General features: G+C 49.3%; 1 protein-coding gene and 1 pseudogene across 1 annotated transcript; one reads left to right on the top strand and one right to left on the bottom strand.

Annotated features, from left to right (window-relative positions):
• Nucleotides 1–347: 347 nt before the first annotated feature.
• On the bottom strand, nt 348–10,680 carry LOC142579203 (proton channel OtopLc-like). Its single transcript, XM_075689182.1, has 7 exons — nt 10,574–10,680; nt 7,558–7,874; nt 6,572–6,680; nt 5,505–5,751; nt 3,024–3,190; nt 2,794–2,932; nt 348–2,305 (listed from the first exon to the last, which is right to left on the bottom strand). The coding sequence occupies exons 1-7, from the start codon at nt 10,589–10,591 to the stop codon at nt 1,377–1,379; spliced, it is 1,926 nt and encodes a 641-aa protein (XP_075545297.1). The 5' UTR covers nt 10,592–10,680; the 3' UTR covers nt 348–1,376.
• LOC142580635 (U2 spliceosomal RNA) lies at nt 4,464–4,669 on the top strand (annotated as a pseudogene).
• Nucleotides 10,681–11,514: the final 834 nt, after the last annotated feature.

Here is an 11,514-nt window from a genome sequence, read left to right as displayed (position 1 = left end):
AGAAACACTAGAGACGCGTAAAGAGACGCGCAGAAAGCAGGGCCATCTGGTGGGAAAAAAAAATGCCACGTGACCAAATGCCACGTGACTTACCTGAACTCTGATTGGCGGACGCGCCGCGCGCCGCGTTTTTTTTTTTCTACTCCGAGCAGCAGCACGCGGCGCGTGAACTCTTCAGCGCGAAAGAGCTACGAAATGACTAAAGAGAGAGCCACACGACACGTCCTCTACACAGCACAAGGACTAGCGTAGTTACTTTTTTTTTTTTCCTGCTGAAGAGTTAACGATGAACACCTACCAACTTGCTCAGTTCATCCTACTTCTAGCTCTTTGAGATTATCGCCGAGAGTTGCGTAAAGCACGTGGGGGCGAGGGCGAATGCGCGCGTACACCCGAGCACATGCGAAGGGGCTGTGTTTGGACAGCTTGCAACGTGGATGATGCGGTCTGGGCGAGGGCTTTCCATAGGACCTTGCAGTAACACAAAAAGTAACAAGTGCGTTCCAACACTCTTTACGTATTTAATCAAAGTTTCGCCGTGTGTAGATTCCAACGAGGTACGCTGAATCTTCCGGAATTTTTTTTTATTTTCGTTTGGCACCTTGGCTAAGGTTATCTCGATGATAGGTTTTGCATCTCACGAGGAAGACATGTATCGATACTTTCACTATAAGTGTTATTTTCTAAGTATATACATGACTGCCAAAGGCCTGCTGCGACATGACCGAGATCGGTCATATGTGCCGTGAAAAATGACATGAGACAAAACGTAAGGTGGAAAGCCGCACCGATCAGCTGAGATCGCCAAGACCAACTATAGGCCATCCAGTGACCTCGAGAAGCGGCTGGGAGACAGGGTCTCTCTACCGCCCCTGGCGCGGGCTAGGCCCAGGCCTCAATCCGCTGGTGTCTTCAACGAAGTTATTTCACTTACTCACTCAAAACGTAACAAGTAGCCACAGCTATAGTAACAGTAATATAGTATATTAATAACCTTCACGGAAGGTTATTGTAAACATAACGCCATAAACAACGGACGCGAGCAATCCAGAGCAACATTCACTGTGCGTTCTTTGACCGCCCAGAGGCGGACGGTAACTGCGTTATTCAACAAAAAAGTTAGGAAGTGACTGACGGTACCTTGGCATGGAATTCACCCTGAAAATACAAAAGCGATGCTACCCTGTCTTTAAATTACCGCTCCACTGCACGACGATAAACACAGAATGACAGCAGCAAACATGATAGCTACAAAAACGATCGCATTATAGCTACTACAACAAACACAGAAAAATACAAAAGACAGTTCTAGCTGAGACTTTCCGTTTTGATCATGGTGCACGTGTTTGTGTTACAAACGAGTTCATCGCGGGCGTTCAATCTCCACTCTCGTAGGCGGACTTCCAGATATCGGCGAGACACACGGAAGCGTGGAAACGGTAGAAGAGCATCAGCGGGAATGTGGCGTGTTTGACCATGACCCAGGCGTCGTCGCCGAAGCAGAGGCGAACGTACTGGTTCAGATGGTGCTTCTCCATGTTGAACGTGTTGGTCACCCAGATGGTGACGTTGCAGATGATGAGGAACGTGACCATCTCCCTTCCCGGCTTGGTGAACCGGTGTCGTCTCGCATTGCTACATCGCCGGAGGCCGTCACTCAGGAATATCGTCTGCAGCACCACCTGGGCCACGGTCAGCAGGTGGCTGACAACGCTGGTGAAGTTCCAGTGCCACACATCGGCCGTGACGGACATGATGTAGTACACGAAGTAGAAGGGCAGGGGCACGTACAGCAGCACGTCGTCGAGAAGCGTGATGGGGTGGACGTTGAAGTCCAGCTTGGAGATCTCGACGTAGCCCCAGACAACGGCCAGGAGTGACACGACGATGAGGCCGGTGTCTTGGACGAGGAATATTATGCTCTCGACTCCGTCGAAGTCGGGTCCACTGAACGCCACCTGGCCGATGACGAGCGACACGATGGCCGTGAGCAGGAGGAAGATGCCGGCGAAGAGGCCCTTGTTGGCGGCGTGGCAATCGGCGCTGACCACCAGGTTGCTGTGGTAGCTGGCGTCGTGCTGCTGCTCAGCGCTCGACTCGGACACCGACTCCCGCCTCGCGAAGTGGTGGCTCGGTTCGGTGCCCACGTTCTGCCACACGATGAACCAGACGCCCGCCAGGATGATGTTGTATTCGATGGTGAACGGGTGCAGGTAGGGCGTGATGGCAATCGTGTTGAACATGGGACCCCCGTTGGTAACTGAGTCGTTACCAAGGAACTTGTAAGCTGTCTCGTTCGCCACCGCTGTAAGGACGAAAGAAAAGAACGGAGGCGATGGTGAACAGCAGCAGGGGGCGTCAAAAGTGCTTGTCAGATGAGGAGCGGTGGTAGAGGACAAGGATTTGGTATAAAATAAGGGAGGATCAGATTAGGCAGGATAAGTGAGGTAGGGACACGGCGGCCATTCTGGCTTGACACCCCTATACTGCACACCGACAAGTCCCACTCTACACGACAAGACGGCCGTCAAAGCAGCATGCTTACAGATACAGCATGTCTTCTACCCAAGCACATCGTACGTAAACAGTTTTCCGCGGCCGCGGTCTTCACCTTGTTTCCGCCTCACACGTTTCCTTATCCATATTAAATTACGTTTACGTATCTTTCTATGCGTTCATGATGCAATAAAGGTACGCTCTTTTCTATAAAGTGTACTCTCCCTCTTTCTCTTTCGTACCACAAAGTAGGTGCACTTGTGCAACTATTAGCTTTGTGCAATAACATAAGCTTACCCAAGTAACCGTTGTCATCGCCGTAATGAGTGTTATGCCGGTACTCTTGCACGATGCTGCTGAACCAAAAGTGCAGGCAAGTGCCAATCATGTGCATGAGACCGAACCTAGCGAGAGCAGTCGAGTGGTTTATCACAATCTGGAAAGAGAATGAACCGGGAAAACAGTGGTATCGATGCGCTCTCTATACATAAGACACGCGAGTGTGATGTAAGGAAAGTGGTACCTACGTTTGAGTACTTGAAAGCCATGAACAGCTGGTAAAAAGAGTATGTCGGTCTTTGTACATGGAAAACTATGTTGAGGACGTCCTTCGCGTTGCATCCGTGCCACAGCAGAGCTTGAATGCTACGTTGTAGCAAAAGGCCTTCGTTCACCAAATGGCAGAAGCAGAAGACTAGAGTAAAAAAAAAAAACAGAAAGAAAGATATGTGTTATGTGAGGGTTATTGAGACGAGAATGAAACATTAACGTTGTTTCGAAACATCATGTTACTTGTCGCAGCGCTCGGTTACGATTCCTTCGGCAACGTCTTATTCGCCTCCGGCTACATTCGGCTCCTCTTTGACAACCACCGGATCAATTTACCATAAGATCGAAAGTTCTGAAAGTTGCCTACTTTAAAACTCGCTTCTGTACGAACATACATGTGTTCGATTTACTTGTCGTGTCTTCGGCGCGTTTCACTTGTTAAATCGTTACGCCACCGCTGGAAGCTACTGATACCATCAACGTTCACTAGGACTCGCGCGCATTGCAGCCGGGGCTGTAAATCATTTCGGCTCATGCAGGTACCAGGCGTCCTGAAGGTGTAAACGGCTGAACACCAGCCTCAGAATCAAGAGGACACAGGTTCGATTCCAAGTTATGATACACATAAATCTTTATCTGTAGCCACCTTCACCGGTGCCCATAGTATCATTTTCGTTATACACGTACTTCAACCAGAAGCAGGCTTCGCCTCATAAAGACTCTTATTGTGGTGCAACCAGCCTTCAAGACACATACTGTGAACGTGCAGACGTGTTCAGCATTGTCAGGGTTCGCGCATACCAAACAGGCTGTTGGCTACGAAATCGCACAAGCGTGCGGAAGACCGAGACGTCCTAAGTCGTGTACTGCACACACGTGGCAAATTCGGTGTCGGCTACGTTACATGTTTGGATTACAGTAGAGCGCGCTTGACCCTTAGGGCCGATTGAAAAAATCTACGCTAGTCCTTGTGTTGTGTACAGAACGTGTCGTGTGGTTATCTCTTTAGTACTTTCATAGCTTTTTCGTGCTGAAGAGTTAACGATCAAAGAGCTCGCTGGCGCGTGTGCAATAGTAGTATACGAGCGATTTCCATGCAATGATGAAAAATTTGTGAGGCCGCAACATTCATATGGGGATGGATTACCAGCGAAGCTGTTTAGGGTGCATGTATGGGCTACATTCATAGGCTGCATGCATGGGCAGCATACATTATGAAATCATAATTTTTTTTTAATACGTCGCCGCAGTCATCACACCTCCCATACATACAGCATGCATAACCGCTGCTACAGCCGCGCCAGCACCTCCGACCCGCGTGACGTTATAGTGACAGAAGCCCAGGCAACGTGCACAGGCGCCGTCGCCACACCCTTACCCCCTCTCCTTACTCTTCGAACAGGATTTAAAAGAAATAAAGCGCATGAAGGCCAACTTGCTACACTAAGTGCACTTTCTAATGTGTGTATATAATGTTTCTCTTGCAACGCTGAATTTATGTGGTTCTATATGGATCCAAGATATTAAACGTATTTATGGAAATCGGCGGAGTGCTTGAAGCCTGCTTCACCTTCGCCGCGGGTCGGCCCGGTATTGCACTATCTCCGTGATGGGCCCACACATTCCTGTCCACGCGCCCTGATAGGGACGCAAGCCGGCCAGAGTGCACCCCGCCCCCCCCCCCCCCCCTCTTTTTTTTTCTGGGAACGCATGCCCGGTATTGCACTGTCTCCGGGATCAGCGCACACATTCCTGTCTCCCATATGAATGTAAGCCGGCCAGGATACCGCCCCCCCTCTCCCCCGGGAACGCACGTGGGGATGCATACAGGGGCTAGAGGTAAACAGCTTCGGCGTAAGAACGTAGCGGAACCCGGCGGGGGTATCTAGGATAGCATAAAATGGAGGTGAATTGTACTTTACATTTGTGAAGGCTAAGCTAGAGAGAGAGAGAGAGAGAGAGAGAGAGAGAGAGAGAGAGAGAGAGAGAGAGAGAGAGACTACTTCAGCAGCGAGAGGTGGATGCCCCAAAAGCTATTAGGCGTTGAGAGTACAGAAACTACTCGTAACCGAAGGCAGGGTTAATAGAACAGACGGTGTAAATACCAACCTTACACAAAAAACGCATTTAAGTGCTCATCGCGTTGTTACACATTTCTCTACGAATATCGTTTCTTTAAGACCAGAAAAATTATCCAAGTCCATGAATACGATAGTTCCTAGGTGGTACATTCGCTGCGTAAGCTCATAAGTATATATATATATATATATATATATATATATATATATATATATATATATATATATATATATATATATATATATATACAAGCCGTGCTAAGCTAATGAAATGGGCACTCTGTTGACGAAAGCGATGTCTCCGTCACTGGTGCGGTGTCGCGTGCAGGCACGCGTGCAGAAGCGCGCTCGACGGAGCAGAGAGACACGTGGCCGACTCACCGACCATGCCGCCCTTGAGGTAGAAACTGCCGCTGTGCCGTCCGCTCAGGAACCACAGCTGCGGGGCGGGAGTCTTGCGGGCGTACGTGCTGAACACGCTGGCGGCGCTGTGCACGTAGAGCCCGCTCTGCGAGGGACGCACCTTGGAGCGCACCTGGCGGCTGGCTGAGTGCTTGTACCACAGTATGTCCACGTGGAACAGCGCCAGCCAGCTCATGCCCACCGACGCGATCACTATGCTGAAGATCTGCACGTTGGCACGGAAGACACGTTCGAACGGAGAGACCGCGCACGCGCGATGTACACGCGTATATTTGGCTCACTCTTAAGCTCCGCTAAGTATTTTTGCCAACGATTACAGCTGACATTTTTTTGACTATTTTTTGTTATGCGTAGGTGTGTGTCTAACGTTTCATTTCAGCTACTTTCTCCCTCGGTACTGGACATCAGAGAAATATCGCACTTATATTGTCTTATAAAAAAAAAAAAGAAATTATGGGGTTTTACGTGCCAAAACCACTTTCTGATTATGAGGCACGCCGTAGTGGAGTACTCCGGAAATTTTGACCACCTGGGGTTCTTTCACGTGTACATAAATCTAAGTACACAGGTGTTTTCGCCCCCATCGAAATGCGGCCGCCGTGACCGGGATTCGATCCCGCGGCCTCGTGTTCAGCAGTCCAACACCATAGCCACTAAGCAACCACGGCGGGTCTGCCTTATAACCAGTTAGGTGTACTGCCTAAAGCGTACGGTACTGTACATATTAGATACGATGATTATACGGAACCGTCTCACGCGTTATAACTTTTTAATTAAAAAAAGAAGACACAGAAAGAGATTGGCTGATTTTCACCTGTACTAAACCTGTAATCCAATGTCGTGATTCGCATACAAGAGGTTTGCAAAATGCAGCAAGATAAGATCAATCTTCTTCTTATTTGAACTTCCACAGATGAACCGTTTTCTCACTGACAGCACTAATATTTTACACATATTTTGTGGTGTGCAAGGCCTGTCATCAGACGCATCAAGAGGAAGGGAAGTACAAAGAGACAACGACCTACCTCGGGCGCATGAAATTCGTCCAGAACTCGGTCGGTAACGCAGAAAGTGGAACCCATGGTGAAGACGAACACTCCGTAGATGCAACTAAGCACGATACTGAAGAAACTCCTGCAAAAGAAAACGAAGCCGACAGACGCGGTGAGGAGAAATTGCTCTGCATTTCGATGTTGTGTTATTGCCTGCTCTAGTTTCGCTCGCTCAGATAAAGCGTTACACTCCTGAGTATATAATGATTTCGCTTTCTAACAATTGTCTGCTCGTCACTGTCATACCGTACCTCTTCGCGTTTCTGTCGCGCCACGTTTCTTTTCGCATTCTTTTTGTCCTACAGGAATGTGTGTGTGTGTGTGTGTGTGTGAGAGAGAGAGAGAGAGAGAGAGAGAGAGAGAGAGAGAGAGAGAGAGCAAGGACAGGAAAGGCAGGGAGGTCAACCAGACGAGCACCCGATTTGTTACGCTACAATCGATGTGGGGGAAAGGGGAATAGAAAGAGGAGAAGAGGGAGACGGTAAGCACTCCGCTCCAGTGCTGACTACAGGCTCATATACGTACACGCTTTTGGATTCTCTGTCTTTCCGCAGCGATGCAGGCGGCTAGCTTTACTCTCCACTTGCACCTCCACGAGAAACGATCATCATCGTCATACGTGCTTACTCACGGACGAAGGCCTTTCCCAGCGATCTTCAATTAGCCATGTCTTGCACGAGCCGACTTCCGCCCCACACTTGCAAATTTCGTGATGTCATCGCAAACCGTCTTTTGCTGTTCTCTACTGCGTTTTCATTCCATTGGCACCCGTCCTGTTACTCTACCAGACCACTGATTATCTGATCTACACCTTACATCCTGAATACTTTACTTATTAGCATGCAACTTTGCGGCACACCGGCACATGAAATGCAGGATCGGAGTTGATCCGCGAAATGCATAAGCCAAAGCACTTCGCACTTCTCGCCGAGGAAGTCGGAAGAAACCCGCCCGTGTACCTTGGTCTCAAGACGTCCTCATCCTTTGAGTACCTAGTCGTGCTCTGAACGGAGTGCTCGACCACGCTCTCATTCCACGTGACCCCGGACGACTTGGCGCTTCGGACGCTGCCCGCCGATGGGCAGCGCGACTTCTCTTTCCTGCCATCGAAGCCGTTGACTCTCTCCGCGTCAACGCCTTTCGTTTGCACAGTCACGACGCTGAACGCCTCGTCGCCCAGTGCGCTCACTGTCCTCGACAGCAGGTGGCTCTCGTTCTGCGAGTTGTTGTTGCACTCGTCCAACTCGACTTTCCGGTCTCGAAGCGCCCCAATTTGCTGCGCAGCAAAGAGAAACGAAGAAGCAAGCAAACAAACAAAAGTTTATATTAGTCGCAGTGCTGGGAGTGCGACGCACTGTCCAGTAGTTTATACCACTGTTCCCCCAAAACGAGCTAGCAGAATCACTAATCAGAGAATCAGAATCACAGAATCAGCAAAGCATCACTAACAGAATGATGAGGACCACTGTTACCACATGCGGAGTCTATCACTGTAGCAGAGAACAGTCCCCTGCCCCTAAACAGACCGACCAAAAAGAAACACTTTCGTCAAGAAAGACGGCCACCTCAGCGGCTCAAAGCCCACTGCTCGGCAAATTTCACAGAAATTTTCTCTAGCGTGACGCAAGGTCCTCACGTGCAGTGCTGTAAGCTTTAGGAACTATCCGCACAAGATATACGACTTAATCAGCAAGAATAAGAGAGAGAGAGAGAATAAAGAAAAATATAATTAAATAATTAATAAGCTAGTTGATCACACATAACAAATGCATTTGGCAACCGTTGTTGTGATAACTGTTTCGTAAACGTCGCTCGTGTGTGCTCTTGGGTAAAGCCCAAAAAGGGGGTCAGACACCAAGCGCCAGTCTCGAGCTCGGAAGTTACGAAGTGACGGCCAGCGGGACATTTCGTTTTTCTCACTCGCTTATGCCTATCAGTGGCCGAGAGATCCTGTACAGTACAAGTGCAGTTCTGTTACCGTGCTTCCAAATATGATGATGCGGTGCTTGCGTTCGACGCAGCGCGCGCTTTTACATTGCAACTAACTTGTGCTCGCTACGTGTACACCTCGCGATTCCGCCTAACTTCCTCACTTTGTCCATACGTTTGGCGCGGACTACGCCGTATAACGTTGGCTGTGTTCGGTACATACGGAGAAGCATCGTCGCGTAATTCCCTGTTTTATGACGAGATTGTGGAACTTATAAAACCTTTCTGGTACAATGATTCCCGTGGAAATCACGATACCTTACTAGGAAAATTTGACAGAGACAAAAGCAAAAGTGAAAAAAAAAAGTACGCGATAGACCACAATTTCCGCCACTCCAACTATACCCACCTTATGTAGACTTAATTGGCGGCGCTCTTTGTTCCCGAAATATCGAAGACGCCCATACTTTATGGCTCCTAAATTCTGTACAAAATTTTTGGAGCCCGGTGGCGGCATGTGCACTCTTCCAGTATTCTGTGGCCAGTCTTCACGCGCTTGCATTATTATGAGTATGAAGATATGGAGCGTAATAAGTTCCTTATATACTGCCTAAAAATTCGTGACGAGATTTTGATGTGTTGAGAATAACTTCATGGATTTTTCGCCGTGTTTGCGCCTTTATCCCGTTCCGTCCGCGGTACACCAATGGTATATTTGTTACTGCAGAGACAAGAGTAGGACAAGACACCGCGATACTTGTACTCAGTGCGAGCGCAATATCGCATTTTCTTCCGGGCGTCCGCAGTTGCCCTTACGGTTCGTGGTTTTCATCACGTGTGAATTTGATTGATGAAACCGGCGAAACAGGAACTGCAACATAAGGCTGCGACATACAGCCCCTGTAGGTGATACCCATACCTGGGGCACTCATTTCAGTGCTGCGATCTACTTCAATCGTCGCAATCAGACCTTGCAGTATGTCAGCATGCAACGGTTTGCGTTTTGACCTGGACATTATAGAATATGCTCTGTGGCCTGAAATACCGGTGGCCGCATGCGCGAGTCTTGCACCCACCGGCGGTTCCAGAGGCCCGCGTGGCACGTCTACATGTTACACATGTTACATGACATGTTACATGACCGCTGAAGTAAGCACTGCCCGCTTCATGCTGTACCTGTATCCGACCCCGCTATAGCGCCATCCACTATGTAAGCTTAACTAGATAACGCGCCGGCTAAGATAGCGAGCTGCTCGGATCAATATATGCATCCCCGTCTCGTACGCCGTCGCACATGCATTCAAATACACACTTCCGAACCGGGAAAGACAAGAACTCCGTAACAGCGTCATGGTTAAAACGCGATGGCCTTGAAGGGAACAGAACCAAACATATACGACTGCATAGATAGTGCTCCCAAAGTCTATGCCAACACACCCAAGTGTCATGGCTGAACTTTTAAGAAGATAAGAGTGGGTGCCACGTATTGTTTGACGCACGTCCCTGACCACGTTGCGTTGTCCGCCGATGCGCACGAATGTCACGTGTTTAGATCACTATCAGTTGTTGATTCTCCGGGCACGTCTCTCATTACTGCCAGTGCTCTTCAGTCCAGCTAGAAATCCCAACGAGATAATTCGGAAGAAACATCGCCTTATGTTAATTAACCTCTCACGAAGACGCAATATGTACAATAAACTAAGCGCTTCGGTACAGGGCAAGCTTCCGAATTATGAATCTGGCTCTAGAATTATACATCTACATTTCTAATCGCAGCATTCACTTTTGTCGTTTTATATATTGTACGCGCCTTTCATTTTTGGTCATGACAGTAAAAGAAACGCCTGCCCTCACGGCACAACCGTGCCGCGCGCGCATAGCGGTGGGATATCACTGAAAACGCACGCGTTCATGCCAGTGCTCTCTTCCCCGTATAGTCTTAAGTGAGTGCGTCACATTAAATTGTGACAGCGCGCCGACATGGAAAAAATAAGTTTAAATAATCCTCGTGGCGTCAGAGTTAAGCGAAATCGAGTAGCCATTCACCTCAGGTAATGAGTCCATGGTGATTTTCGACGTTGTAGCGACGCACACCCGTCGACGCGACCTGTCACCAGGCAGACGGGACTTCCACGGCTGAGCGTATACCTTGTGGGTTGCCTTCTGCTGATCGCGATGCCGGACGTGGCGAGGAGGAGTTCGTTACGTCACCGCCGGTGGTATTACTCGGCCAATCTGCTCGAAGGTTGCCGTCCCCTCCCTACCCCCCCCCCCCCGCGAAAGAAAAAAAAATAAGAAAGAAGGATACCCAGGAGCTCGCACCTATAGTCTGCCAATGCGGCAGCATGCTCGCGCAGGCACGAACACAAGGTGGGCGCCGCAGTGCGCCGACACCCTTTGGTGCCGCCTTGTGCACCTCTGCGCGAAGATAGCATATCAGGTGCTCGCATGGCTGTCAGTCAATCTAGCGTGAACGGGGTAATGCATGTCTCCCCGACGCACGCACCGCGTGTGATGTTACACGCAGTGTGCTGTTCTCCCTCTCTTTCTTAAACCCTGTGGTGGACTCGTGTTTCGGTGTAACAAGAAAAAAGAAAACACGCTTAAAACGAAAACATCGACGACGCTAAGCCTCGAAGTATGGCGTGCTCGGGTGCTGGAGACCTTGAAGAAGATCTCGTCAGTCGGCGCGGCCACGAGTGTGAAAATAGCGCTCTCTGTGCTTCGCATACGGCACAGGCCGGAAGGGCCGATATGCGTCTGCGCTTCCCCCCTGTAATTTCATTTTCCCTTGCTCGTTGTTGTTGCCATTGTTCCTTCGGAATCCGTCTCTGTCTCTCTCACCTCGTTTTTTGTCGAAAGAAAACGCGACCGCACCATGAGAACGTCCGTGAAATTTATGCACCCTCGTAGGAGAAAATTGCGGTTTGTTCGGCGCGATTCGATAACATCTCAGGTACGCTGGCCGCATCGGTAGTCCATTGCTT

This window comes from Dermacentor variabilis, chromosome 4 (assembly GCF_050947875.1).
Source record: "Dermacentor variabilis isolate Ectoservices chromosome 4, ASM5094787v1, whole genome shotgun sequence".
In the NCBI taxonomy this organism is placed as follows: Eukaryota; Metazoa; Arthropoda; class Arachnida; order Ixodida; family Ixodidae; genus Dermacentor; species Dermacentor variabilis.
This window is presented reverse-complemented; position numbering and strand designations above follow the sequence as displayed.